We start from the raw sequence: 13,791 nt of genomic DNA on the forward strand, positions 1-13,791 counted from the left end.
TTGGAACTACATGATCCTTGACGTCCCTTCCAACCGGGGTCATTCTGTGTGATTCTTTGTGTGTGATTCTGTGTAAGCAGAGCTCAGCGTAAAGATGCTGTTGTGCTTGACAGGTGGAGATGACCCACCTCATGCCCTGCATAGAAGTAAAGCTGTGCCTCCCATCTCCACATTTCCCTTTGCAGTGTGCTGTGGGAGGTCCCAAGGGAGAGGTAGCAGCAGCATGGGAGGCCTCCAGGCCCAGCAGAGGTCAGACCTGACCTGTGCACGGCGCAGACGGATGCACTGGTGGCAACATGAATAATTTTTATGGAATTTTATTGGGGAATCAATTCTTAGGAAGGGTGGATAAGGGTAGGACAGGGGGAAATGGTTTTAGTTTGAGGGATGGAAGATTTAGGATGGATGTCAGGGGGAAGTTCTGTACTATGAGTGGTGAGGTGCGGGAACAGGCTGCCCAGTGAGGCTGTGGATGCCTCACCCTGGAGGTGTTCAAGACCAGGTGGATGGGTCCTTGGCAGCCTGGTGTAAGAAATACGGAGGTTGGTGGCCCTGCCTGTGGCAGGGAGGGTTGAAGATTGTTAATGATTGATGCCCCTTCCAACATCGGCCTTTCTGCAGCTCTGGTCTGATTCGGTCCCAGCCCCTGAGGGCTGGTTGTGGCCCAGCTGCAGGCCCGGCCGTGTTCTGGCCAGCTGCTGGGGCGGTGTCCTAGCGCCGCCTGCGGGGTGGCCTCTTGGCAGGAGGTGCAGAGTCCTCAGAGGTGTGTGTCCTCCTCATCTTCGGAGCTCGCCGAGGTGCCCTGAGTGAGCGCTCCCTGCCTGTGCTGGCACTAGAGGGACCTGGCACTGCCTCCCCCGGCTCCTCTTGGGCGGCTTCTTGGGCCACATCCACCGGAGCCGGGTTGGATGGAGGCTGGCTGGGTCCCTCACAAATGGCACAGGTTGAAGGGCCAGGAAGCTCCTCCTCCACATTGCCTTCCCAGGTGCTGCTGGAGGGCTGTGGCTCAGGAAGGTGTGCTGGGGAGGCTTCTGCTCTGTGGGCTGCTGCAGGGCTGCTCTCCTGCCCTGTGGATGCATGGGAGGCATCCTGGGCAGGCTGATGTTGCTGCTCCCTGCCGCACAGCTGCGCAGCTCGGACAGCGAGCCATCGTGCAAATCTGGCAGCCTGGCTTTGCAGGGAGCTGAGCAGCCGTGCAGTCAGCGCTGCCTCGTCCAGGCCAAAGAAGGACAGGCCAGAGCTGACAAGGCGCTGTACTGCAGAGCGTGCCCCGTGGTCAGCCCCAAAGAGCTGCCTCAGCTCCTGCCACAGCCAGGGCTGCAGGAGCTGGGACACAGATTGGGGCTGGAGGAGTGGGGCCGCCCTGTGTGCCCTAGTGCGCACCCAGCGTTGTCGACGTGCTCTTCTGCCCCTTGGCTCTTACTGTCGGAGGACAAACTCTTCAAAGCAGCTGTCAGCACGCACCGAGTGCCTGATGGACATCATCCTGCCTCTGCACAGGGGGCACTTGCGCCTCCTCTGGACCCAGCGCCGGACACAGCGAAAGCAAAACCGGTGCATGCACAGCATTACATAGCTGTCATCAGTCACGCTGTCCAGGCAAACTGTGCAGCGATAGTCCAGCTCAGTAGCCATGCTGTCCAGCTGCAATGATAACAGGAAAGTGCAGGGGATGAGGGGCTGCTCCTCATGCCACTTCTGCAGCAGCAGGGGTCACGCTAGGAAAGGAAGAGAGGCCACGGTCAGTCGCTGAGCTCGGCAGGGGAGGAACAAGTGCCCACGTCCCTTGCCAAGGAAACCCTCCCAGCTGCCCAGGGTGAGGTGTCCCCTTACCGGCTCCCTTTGCTGCTGGGGTCTTCTGAGTGCCCCGGCTGCCTGAGCCAGGCAGGTCGGGGAAGAAGCTCCGGTGGCTCTGGGGACGAGCACTGAGAGCAGCTGTCACGAGACCAGCACCAAGGCAAGACTTGTCGCTCGCTCCAAACCTCACAGACACGCTCGGCTGGAGTTCAGGCACAAGCCAGACTGAGAGAGAGACTCTGTGGCCCGGCTACAAACAGTGAGGGCCAGGGAGCTTAATTCACATTAGTGACGTGCTGTGTGTGTCACCGCTCCTCACGTAGGCGTAATGGTGCCAGTGATATCACCACTGGCAATCATCATCTGCAGCAATCTCAACCCAGCAATGGCTTCCAGATTCTCAAGAGTGCCTTGGTCCGTTCCATTCCCTGTATTACATCTGCTCACTGCTGGCATTTTGTAGCAGCATCTGAGGCTTTGATTGACTCTTCCCACTTTGCTCCAGCTGTGACAAATTTACTGGTCTTCTGTCATTCATGTGATTTCTCCTTTCTCATTCCTATCGTTTCTCTCACAGCTCTGACATTTACACAAAGCCTTTTTAATGAAATTATCTGGTTGAGCTCCCAACTGAGAATCACATCCTCAGTTCCACACGCCCTCCAAGAGGTGAGCTAACTGTCCACATCCTTTTCTTTCCTTTTCAAAGCTCACACTTCAACTCCTGTCTCATGGTATTTAACTGCAAAGCCCCAGCAGCAATCTCTCTTATTGTAGTCCTTAGATCTGAGTTCTGCCAAAAAAGGACACAATTAATAACTTTACTTTGAGGCCATGATGAATGAGAGGACCACGATGCATGTTCTCACTTCTCAGAAGCAAACTCGAGCATGACCAGGAAACAGATTGCAATAGAAGCACACAGCCCTTCTTACTCATTCGCTGACCGATATAACACGGAGATTGACATCCTCAGGCTGAAGCGTGTAGGCACTGGTGCACTGCAGGAAGCAGAAGTTTGGATTGATGGGCTTTACAATCTGATGTACCTGGTGCACTGTGTTCATCAACTGCATCCTGCTGGAAATCACCATTGGGCGTCCTAGCCATCAAAAAATAAATAAATAAATAAAGGTTTTGCCAAGATTACAAGTTTCGATCCCTAAGAAATCTGCACAAGCATAATTTATGTTCCTATAGTAAATGTATTTGGTTGAACTAAAAAAGGAAGATTGGTGATTTTTTTTTTTCCTGGAAATCAAACTGAGGGAATATAGAATAGCTGAACAGGTGAGACACTGTGAAGCCAGTGAAGTTTACTAAGACTGGGTACCCCAGTAGATGAAAAACAGGGAAGTTCTAGATAACGTCCAATGCATGGCCTCAAAGATGATGACAGGCCTGCACCATCTCCTCTATGAGGACGGGCTGAGAGACCTGGGGCTGCTCAGCCTGGAGAAGGCTAAGAGGGGATCAAGTGAAAATGGGCACAAGACAAGTAGATGGGGCCAAGCTCACTTCAGTGGTGCCCAATGACAGAATAAATGGGCACAAAGCAGAACATCAGAAATTCCATTTGAGCACAAAGAAAAACTTCTTTACTGAGATTGTGACAGAGCAGTTGATCAGGCTGCTCGGAGAGGCTGTGTAGTCTCCTTCTCTGGAGATACTGAAAACCTACCTGGTTATTTTCCTTTGCAACCTGCTGAAGTGAATGTGCTCTAGCAGGCTGCTGGACTCCGTGACCTTCAGCGGTTCCCTCCAGCCCCCACAACTATTGTAACTCTGCAAAGACTGTTCAAAAGATGATGCTTACCTTTCTTTGCAGTCTTCTCCAAATATGGAAAATTGTTGGTATCTCCTGACCCTACTTTGAAAAATGGAACATCCAGTTCATGAAGAAATTCCACAGCCATCTGAAAGAAAACAAATAAAAGAAATAAATGAAAATCACTGTTTTTCAACATTCTGCTTCAGCTGCGTTAAGGACAGACAAGAACCATCAACAAGCCAACCCTGCAAAATAGCAAAAGCAAAGTTTAATTAAATAGGGCATGTATACAAAACCCTCAAAGTCTACTAGTTCCGAACAGAGAAGGTACAAAAGAGAAGGAAAGGTAGGTCAAATAAATGCAGAGCAGATGCTTCAAGAGACTGGTCTTAAGGCTGACAGTTAGGAAAACTCTGGGTCAGACAAATGACTAGATTTCAAGATCGACACTGACAACATGGCTGGATTTTTCTGTCAGATGCCTTTACAACAACGGTGTTGTAAAAATGCCTTCTACAAACACTAAACCTGGATCTCTGAAACTGCTTTCAAAGTACTCTTACTACTACGGAGGAAAATAGTAAAAATATTGCTGTTTCCTTCCAAAAAATAAGTAATGTACAGATACAGCAAAAATCACATTTGCATAGTGAAAAATAAGGCTCTATCCCTCTACCTCCTGGCCACACTGTTAAAACATTGGGATCAAAAACAGAAAAATATTTCAAGTTTGAAAGTTGATAGAATTTTATTCTAACCCAAGGATTTCACAAGTTGACACTAAGTAGGGCGTACATTCCTCCTTCGAGGTAAAATGACTCTGATACTTACATAGGCATCCAAAAAACTATCGGTGGGCAAAAAGAAAACTATGAGGGATTTCCTTCTATCACTGATATGTGAAAATAAATATAAAACATGCCAATAAAGATATAGAACAAAGCCATAGGTTTAATCCAAGGAGATTGCACAAGATGACATACAACATTTAGACAAGGTATCTAATACTACTGCTCATGCGATAACTGTCTCCTGGACATTGGCAGCTTTTTCATAAGGGGTTCTGTGAGCAGGCCCAGCCTGAGCATCAAGGCTGGACCAGACACCTCCAGAGGTCCCTACTGACCTCAACCACTCTATGTAATTTCAAGCAGTAGAGACAGTGCTAGAGGGAGTGGTTCAACAGGATCCTGTTCCACCTCCGGTACATTCTGGAACAGAGCAGATGAAGAACTTACCTGTAGTCTCTGTATTTACTTCACACGTCACTTCACACAACTTCCTCATACAATTAAAGGCACATTTTAACCTCCCTGACGGACCTGGAGTTCCACAGATCACATTCAAATTACACAAGATAACAAATACTACATCAATCTATGCAACATCTGCAGAAAGCTCAAAGATCTGTGGCTAACAGAACCACTGCTAAAGTGTCAGCAGCCGCGTGAAGAAACTGCTGCTCAAAGAACGATGTCAGTACTGCTAACCGACTGATGAGGTAACAAGCCTGGGAAGCATCTCGAGAACAAAAAAGGGCTTTACCAGTGGAAACGGAACTTTACCACCACATCTCACACGCTGCAGAATGTGTGAGAACTGCTGTGAACTGCAGCAGATGAGCTGTACTTCAGTACACTGAAACAAACAGGCTGGTGGGTGACTGCCCAAAAGTTCACAGACAAAATCAGTGCATGTTTCAAGAGCAGCACAGCAACGTCAAGACCCTTCTCCATCTTGAAGGAAAAGGGAGCATAAACATTTCTGGTGTTTAGAAACATGAACTTACAGCTCATAAACAGAAATAATGGGGGAAAAAAAATAGGGAAAAGATTAGTATTAGGTAGAGGAAAGTTTATAGAGGAAAGTCTGACATATAATCAGCCACAGAGGATACACAAGCAAACAGGCAGAGCTACATCAGTCTAGTTTCCTCATTTACCAGCCCAACATCTACAAGCACCAGGTGGACCTTTTACTGTAAGAGCTTTATGGCACAACAGATGCAACAGCTGAACCTTGCATCATGCTGGTGTGGTGTATTTACCTCGTCCATGCCAGAAGCCGTGAAGAAAATCCCAACCTCTTCCGCGTACTTCTTCAGCTCCCTGTACTGGTCGTGACTGAACTCCAAGTGGCGCTTGTGCTCCCCGTAGGTCTTCCCCCACGAGTGTTTGGAGGCGTACGGCCTCTCCAAGGCTTTTTTGTTGAATTTGTATTCCAGTTCGCTCTTCTGAAACTTAGCGCAGTCTGCCCCGCACTCCTGCAAACGCAGCCGGGTCACTCCCAGGAGCAGCACAACCGACCCCATTCCGCACACGCAAAGGCCGTGCAGGCAGCACTCACCTGCAGCCCGGCACTGCCCCCATTCCCATCCGCACAGCCGGCTGCGGCACACCGACCGCCCCCCGCAGCTCCGGCACGGCGCACTCAGAGCCGCCAGCACCGCCCGCCGGCTGCCAAACGCTCTTTATGTCGCTCCCACCGCGACCTCATTCTCCAGCCGCTCACCCGCATCCAGCCCGCTCCTCCCGGGGGAAACCGGGGGCCCGCTCCCACCTCCCCGCCCGCAGCAGCTGCCCGAGCACCTTGGCCATGCGGATCATGCGCTTGGCGATGTCCAGGTCGCCCTGGTGGTTCTGCCCGATCTCCGCGATGATGAAGCAGGGATGGTCGCCGCCAATGCGGCGCCCGGGACACAGCTCCAACTCCCGCGGCATGATGGCGCCGCCGCTGCCGCCGGCTGCTCGCGACTGCGCCGACCGTCCCCGAGAGCCGGCAGCCGGCCCGATGCGCTCCGCCCGGCCAAGGGGAGGGACGGGCCGGGCCGGGCCGGTGGGTGCTTGGAGGCGGAGCCGGGAGCCGGAAAGCTGGAGAGCTGTGGGGTTGGGCTGAGGCGTGTGCGGGGGCTGAGGCCTTTGCGGCGTCCGCACGGGCGGTTTGCGGGCGATCCCCGCTTCTCCACAAGCTCCTTTTAGGGAGCTGTAGGGAGCGGTAAGGTCCCCTTGAGCCTCCTTGTGTCCGGACTGATTCTCCGTGTGCCCTCAGCTGCTCCCCACAAGGCTTGTGCTCCACATCCCTCACGGCTTCTTTGGCCTTCCCTGCTATGCTGCGTGGGCAGAGTCCATGCAGAGACTGGAGAAAAATGATAAATTAACAGAAGAAAGAGTTCCTGCGTTTGGAGATATCCACGTGGTCAACTACTCCACATCCCGACCCTTCCAGGGCAAGAGGCTTGCCTTCCTGTCTTCCTCCAGAGACTCTTTCATGCTTTGAAAAATATAACAAGTCCATGACCAAAACAAACCTGAAAAACCTTTTGGCCTCACAGTTTCACTTGTCACTTCCAAATGTTCAGGTGTGGCATAACTGGCACTTCTAAAAGACAATGAAACAGCAGGCACCTGTTGTGGAGCCAGCTGTGTAATGTTATCTCTCTCCTTCCAGTGAACGTTTGCAGGGCTGCTTTGTATTACCTGTGTGATAACTGAAAGCCAAGATTCAGATGGTGAGCAGAGGACAAGTGAGGTAGTTACCTGCTAGCTAGTGCAAGCTGCTGGAGAGCTTCAAAGCTTACTAAGTTCCATTCTTCCCTCTGTATTACTGTGAACCTACTTGCAAATCTTTTGCTGGGCATTGTCAAGAACCTCTAATGAGCAATTTTGCTTCTTCACAAGCGAAGCAGCTCAGGAAAACAAACATAGTCAAAGTGAGTGGGGGAACACCTTCACAACCAAACATTATAGACCCCGAGGCTTCTGTGCAGGTGCGGAAGACTCAGTTATGCTTGTATAAACTCCTTTGTACATCTACCAATGGGATCAATGTGTAACAAGTAGGAGTGGAGTGAAACCTTTTAGGTTGTAAGCAGAGCACATTGTAAAGATGCGGTTGCGCTTGACTGGTGGAGATGACCCACCTCATGCCCTGCATAGAAGTAAAGCTGTGCCTCCCATCTCCACATTTCCCTTTGCAGTGTGCTGTGGGAGGTCCCAAGGGAGAGGTAGCAGCAGCATGGGAGGCCTCCAGGCCCAGCAGAGGTCAGACCTGCCCTGTGCACGGCGCAGACGGATGCACTGGTGGCAACATGAATATTTTTTATGGAATTTTATTGGGGAATCAATTCTTAGGAAGGGTGGATAAGGGTAGGACAAGGGGAAATGGTTTCAGGTTAAGGGAGGGAAGATTTAGGATGGATGTCAGGGGGGAGTTCTGTACTATGAGAGTGGTGAGGTGGGGGAACAGGTTGCCCAGTGAGGCTGTGGATGCCTCACACTGTAGGTGTTCAAGGCCAGGTGGATGGAGCCCTGGGCAGCCTGGTCTAATAAATATGGAGGTTGGTGGCCCTGCCTGTGGCAGGGAGGGATGAAGATTGTTGATGTTTGGGGCCCCTTCCAACATGGGCCATTCTGCAGCTCTGGTCTGACGCAGTCCGAGCCCCTGAGGGCTGGTTGTGGCCCAGCAGCAGGCACGGCCGTGTTCTGGCCAGCTGCTGGGGCGGTGTCCTATTGCCGCCTGCGGGGTGGCCTCTTGGCAGGAGGTGCAGAGTCCTCAGCGGTGTGAGTCCTCCTCCTCTTCGGAGCTCGACGAGGCGCCCTGCGTGAGCGCTCCCTGCCCGTGCTGGCACTGGAGGGACCTGGCACTGCCTCCCCCGGCTCCTCTTGGGCGGCTTCTTGGGCCACGTCCACCGGAGCCGGGTTGGATGGAGGCTGGCTGGGTCCCTCACAAATGGCACAGGTTGAAGGGCCAGGAAGCTCCTCCTCCACATTGCCTTCCCAGGTGCTGCTGGAGGGCTGTGGCTCAGGAAGGTGTGCTGGGGAGGCATCTGCTCTGTGGGCTGCTGCAGGGCTGCTCTCCTGCCCTGTGGATGCATGGGAGGCATCCTGGGCAGGCTGATGTTGCTGCTCCCTGCCGCAGAGCTGCGCAGCTCGGACAGCGAGCCATCGTGTAAATCTGGCAGCCTGGCTTTGCAGGGAGCTGATCAGCCGCGCAGTCATCGCTGCCTCGTCCAGGCCAAAGAAGGACAGGCCTGAGCTGACAAGGCGCTGTACTGCAGATGCTGCCCCGTGGTCAGCCCCAAAGAGCTGCCTCAGCTCCTGCCGCAGCCAGGGTAGCACGGGCTGGAACACAGATGGGGGCTGGAGGAATGGGGCCGCCCTTCTGCGCATCTGGCGTCGTTGGCGTCTTCTGGCCCTCCTACGCTGTCTGAGGACCAATTCTTCATAGCTGATGTCTGCCTCCACAAAGTGCAGAATGAACATCACCCTGCCTCTGCACAGGGGGCACTTGCGCCTTCTCCGGACACACCGCCGGATGCAGCGAAAGCAAAACCAGTGTTTGCACGGCATGACAAAGCTGGCATCAGTCACGCTGTCCAGGCAAATGGGGCAGCGATGATCCAGCTCAGCAGCCATGCTGTCCAGCTGCGATGGTCTACAGGATAGTGCAGGGGATGAGGGGCTGCTCCTCACGCCGCTGCTGCAGCAGCAGGGGTCACACTAGGAAAGGAAGAGAGGCCACAGTCACTCGCTGAGCCCGGCAGGGAAGGAACAAGTTCCCACGTCCCTTGCCAAGTGCCCAATTCCCTCCCTCCCAGCTGCCCAGGGTGAGGTGTCCCCTTACCGGCTCCCTTTGCTGCTGGGGCCTTCTGGGTGCCCCGGCTGCCTGAGCCAGGCAGGTCGGGGAAGAAGCTCCGGTGGCTCTGGGGACGAGCACTGAGAGCGGCTGTCAGCAGCTCCCAGAACACGAGACCAGCACCAAGGCAAGACTTGCCGCTCGCTCCAAACCTCACAGACACGCTCGGCTGGAGTTCAGGCACAAGCCAGACTGAGAGAGAGACTCTGTGGCCCGGCTACAAGCAGTGAGGGCCAGGACGTCACAATCCACCTTAGTGACGTGCTGCGTGTGTCACTGCCAGTGACATCACAATGGGCCATCATCATCTGCTGCACTCCAACCACAGCAATGGCGCTCATCTTTTCCACAGTGTCTCTTTCCACTTTATTATCCAACATCCATATTGAAACTTGCCTGCTTTCTGGCCAGTGGATTGTTACTGGAAATGTACTGAATGCGCATCTTAGAATATAAAAAGGCTTGCTTAGAAGAATGAGAGTGAGAGATACATTATGAGAGAGATACATTATGATCATGTTCATCACAGAAGTAAATAAATCCAGAAACTGGAGCATAGGAAGATCCACACAAATATGCACAAGAACTTGTTTATGGTGAGGGTGACGGAGCACTGGAACAGGCTGCCCTGGGGGTTGTGGAGTCTCCTTCTCTGGAGATATTCAAGGACCGCCTGGACACTTAGCTGTGCAAGGAAGAGGGCAAAATAAGGGCTACTGGGGTTGAACGGGTCATTCAAGGGATTGTACCAGACTCCGTGGGCAATGATGGCAGACTGCAAAGGGAGGGAGTAGGGCAGGGGGATGCTGGGGATGCTGCTGTTCTAGCGGATCCTGGATCCCTTATAAAGGTGTCAGGATGGACAGCCCGGCTGAAGAGCCTTTCTACTAATGCACTCAGCCTGAGTGACAAGCAGGAGGAACTGGAAACTGTGATGCACTCGGAAAGTTATGACATTGTTGCTATCACAGAAACGTGGTGGGATGACTCCCACAATTTGGATACTGCCATCGACAGCTATAGACTCTTTAGGAGAGATAGGCAAGGTAGGAAGGGGGGGGGAGTTGTTCTCTATGTCAGAGATTGGATAAACTGTGAGGAGCTCCCTATGAGAAACAGGAACAGGTTGAGAGCTTGTGGGTTAGGATTAGAGATGGGACTAATAAAGGCCAGCTGGTACTAGGTGTATACTACAGGCTACCTGATCAAGGGGAGGCTGTTGACGAGGCTTCCTTGCTCCAGATGTGTGAGGCGTCTGGCTCACAGGCTCCTGTCCTGGTGGGGGACTTCAACCATCTGGGCATCTGTTGGAAAAACCACACGGTGAGCTGCAAGAGCTCCAGAAGGCTCTTGGAATCCATTGATGATAGCTTTCTGGTTCAGGTATTGGACAGACCGACCAGAGGTGAAGTGTTGCTGGACCTGCTGCTCACCAACGCTGAGGAGATCATCAAAGGCATCAAGGTTGGAGGCTGCCTGGGCTCCAGCGACCATGCCCTGGTTGAGTTTGTGATCTCAAGCGATGTGGGCCTGGCAAAGAGCAGGACCAGGACGCTGAACTTTAGAAGAGCAGACTTCAAGCTACTCAATGGATTGCTGGCCAAGATCCCCTGGCTCCCTGCCCTCAAAGACAAGGACGTTGAGGAGAGCTGGCTGCTCTTCAAGGATGCCCTCCTGGAAGCACAAGAGGTGTCCATTCCCCTGAATAAGAAAGTGGGCAGGCAAGGTAGGAAACCGGCATGGCTCAGCGAGGACCTGCTGAGAGAACTGAGGGCGAAGAAAGGGGTGTACAAGCTCTGGAAACAAGGCTGTGTCACCTGGGAAGAATACAGGGGTGCCATCCAGACTTGCAGACAAGGGATCAGGGAAGCCAAGGCGCAGGCAGAACTGAACATGGCGAGGGACATGAAAAACAATAAGAAAACCTTCTACAGGTACATTGGCCAGAAGAGACAGGCCAAAACGGGCGTACCTGCTTTGGTAAATTTAAAAGGAGAACTGGCTTCAACAGATGAAGAGAAAGCTGAGGTGCTGAATGAGTTCTTCACCTCAGTCTTCACTGGTGGCCAGGATTCTAGTCTTTTTCACGACCCTAAGCCCTGCATCCCCAAACCTCTATGTGGGGACCAAGGAGGTAAATCCCTCCCCACTGTAAGGGTAGAGCAAGTCTGAGAGTGCCTCCTTAGAATGAATGAGTACAAGTCTATGGGGCCAGATGGCGTGCATCCCAGGGTCCTGAAGGAGCTGGCTGAGGTGGTTGCCGAGCCGCTCTCCACCATATTTGAGAAGTCGTGGCTGTCAGGTGAGGTCCCGGACGATTGGTGGAAGGGTCACGTCACTCCCATATACAAGAAGGGGAGCAGGGAGGACCCGGGGAAATACAGGCTGGTGAATCTCACCTCCGTGCCTGGGAAGATTATGGAACAGATCCTCCTGGACGACATGCTCGATCACATAAAGAATGAGCATGTGATCCGAGACAGCCAGCACAGCTTCACCAGGGGAAGGTCATGCTTAACTAATCTTGTGGCCTTCTATGATGGAGTGACGGCATTAGTGGACGAAGGGAAGGCGACCGATGTCATTTACCTGGACCTGAGCAAGGCCTTTGACATGGTCCCCCACCACATCTTCATCTCCAAATTGGAGGGAAGTGGGTTTGATGGGTGGACAACTAGATGGATAAGCAATTGGTTGAATGGCCGCAGACAGAGGGTGGTGGTCAATGGCTCTATGTCCAAGTGGAGGCCGGTAACGAGCGGTCTCCCTCAAGGGTCTGTTTTGGGACCGGTGCTCTTTTACATCTTTATTAATGACATTGATGAGGGAATGGAGTGCACCCTCAGCAAGTTTGCTGACCACAGCAAGCTGAGTGGTGCGGTAATACGGTGGAAGGAAGGGATGCCATTCAGAGGAACCTCAACAGTCTGGAAAGCTGGGCTCGGGTGAACCTAATGAGGTTCAACACAGCAAAGTGCAAGGTTTTGCACTTGGGCCGGAAGAACCCTAGTCACCTGTACAGGCTGAGAGGAGTGGTCCTTGAGTGCAGCTCGGCAGAGAAGGAGCAGGGGGTCCTGATGGACGAAAGACTCAACATGAGCCAGCTATGCGCTCTAGCAGCTCGGATAGCAAATGGGATCCTGGACTCCATCAGGAGAGGGGTTGTCGGCAGGGATAGGGAGGTGATTGTCCCTCTCTACTCTGCTCCTGTGAGGCCCCATCTGGAGTACTGTGTCCAGGTGTGGAGCCCTGAGTACAAGAAAGACATAGAGATTTTGGAAAGGGTCCAGAGGAGGGCCACGAAGATGATCAGGGAGCTGGAGCATCTCCCCTATGAGGACAGGCTGAGGGAGTTGGGCTTGTTCAGCCTAGAGAAGAGAAGGTTGCGGGGTGACCTCATTGCAGCCTTTCAATACCTGAAGGGCTGACAATAGCAGGACTAGGGGAATTGGTTTTAAGTTAAAAGAGGGAAGATTTAGGTTGGATGTTAGGGGGAACTTCTTCACTGGGAGAGTGGTTAGGCCCTGGAAAAGGCTACCCAGGGAGCTTGTGGATGCCCTGTCCTTGGAGGTGTTCAAGACCAGGTTGGACGGGGCCCTGGGCAACCTGATCTAGTAAATGTGTTTTTGGTGGCCCTGCCAGGCAGAGTGTTGGAACTACATGATCCGTGATGTCCCTTCTAACCAGGGTCATTCTGTGTGATTCTGTGTGTGATTCTGTGTAAGCAGAGCACATTGTAAAGATGCGGTTGCGCTTGACTGGTGGAGATGACCCACCTCATGCCCTGCATAGAAGTAAAGCTGTGCCTCCCGTCTCCACATTTCCCTTTGCAGTGTGCTGTGGGAGGTCCCAAGGGAGAGGTAGCAGCAGCATGGGAGGCCTCCAGGCCCAGCAGAGGTCAGACCTGCCCTGTGCACGGCGCAGACGGATGAACTGGTGGCAACATGAATAATTTTTATGGAATTTTATTGGGGAATCAATTCTTAGGAAGGGTGGATAAGGGTAGGACAAGGGGAAATGGTTTCAGGTTAAGGGAGGGAAGATTTAGGATGGATGTCAGGGGGAAGTTCTGTACTATGAGAGTGGTGAGGTGGGGGAACAGGTTGCCCAGTGAGGCTGTGGATGCCTCACCCTGTAGGTGTTCAAGGCCAGGTGGATGGGGCCCTGGGCAGCCTGGTCTAATAAATATGGAGGTTGGTGGCCCTGCCTGTGGCAGGGAGGGATGAAGATTGTTGATGTTTGGGGCCCCTTCCAACGTGGGCCATTCTGCAGCTCTGGTCTGACGCAGTCCGAGCCCCTGAGGGCTGGTTGTGGCCCAGCAGCAGGCACGGCCGTGTTCTGGCCAGCTGCTGGGGCGGTGTCCTATTGCCGCCTGCGGGGTGGCCTCTTGGCAGGAGGTGCAGAGTCCTCAGCGGTGTGAGTCCTCCTCCTCTTCGGAGCTCGACGAGGCGCCCTGCGTGAGCGCTCCCTGCCCGTGCTGGCACTGGAGGGACCTGGCACTGCCTCCCCCGGCTCCTCTTGGGCGGCTTCTTGGGCCACGTCCACCGGAGCCGGGTTGGATGGAGGCTGGCTGGGTCCCTCACAAATGG

At 53.2% G+C, this 13,791-nt stretch overlaps 1 protein-coding gene across 2 annotated transcripts; it reads right to left on the reverse strand.

The window, feature by feature from the left end:
- Nucleotides 1–301: 301 nt before the first annotated feature.
- LOC146753842 (N-acetylneuraminate-9-phosphate synthase-like) lies at nucleotides 302–6,319 on the reverse strand. 2 transcript variants are annotated; one of them, XR_014939349.1, is made up of 6 exons: nucleotides 6,157–6,319; nucleotides 5,616–5,831; nucleotides 3,614–3,713; nucleotides 2,745–2,899; nucleotides 1,834–2,590; nucleotides 302–1,718 (listed from the first exon to the last, which is right to left on the reverse strand). XR_014939349.1 is itself a non-coding variant. In XM_085528714.1 (5 exons), exons 1-5 carry the CDS (start codon nucleotides 6,286–6,288, stop codon nucleotides 1,420–1,422), a joined length of 828 nt encoding a protein of 275 aa, XP_085384840.1. In that variant the 5' UTR covers nucleotides 6,289–6,319; the 3' UTR covers nucleotides 302–1,419. The 2 variants fall into 2 exon arrangements, 1 of the variants encoding a protein (XP_085384840.1); XM_085528714.1 differs by lacking the exon at nucleotides 1,834–2,590 and having other exon boundaries at nucleotides 302–1,644.
- Between the last annotated feature and the right edge of the window lie 7,472 nt (nucleotides 6,320–13,791).

This window comes from Coturnix japonica, chromosome Z (genome assembly GCF_054131305.1).
Source record: "Coturnix japonica strain WE chromosome Z, WE-NBRP24, whole genome shotgun sequence".
NCBI classification, from domain to species: Eukaryota; Metazoa; Chordata; class Aves; order Galliformes; family Phasianidae; genus Coturnix; species Coturnix japonica.

Bases quoted from the DNA above. Each gene is read 5' to 3' on its own strand.
- LOC146753842 (XM_085528714.1), bottom strand. From the start codon at position 6,288: ATGCCGCGGGAGTTGGAGCTGTGTCCCGGGCGCCGCATTGGCGGCGAC. The intron at 3,714-5,615 runs GTAAATACACCA...GTTTTCTTTCAG, and splicing joins CGGCTTCTGGCATGGACGAG to ATGGCTGTGGAATTTCTTCA. The intron at 2,900-3,613 runs GTAAGCATCATC...TTTGATGGCTAG, and splicing joins GGAGAAGACTGCAAAGAAAG to GACGCCCAATGGTGATTTCC.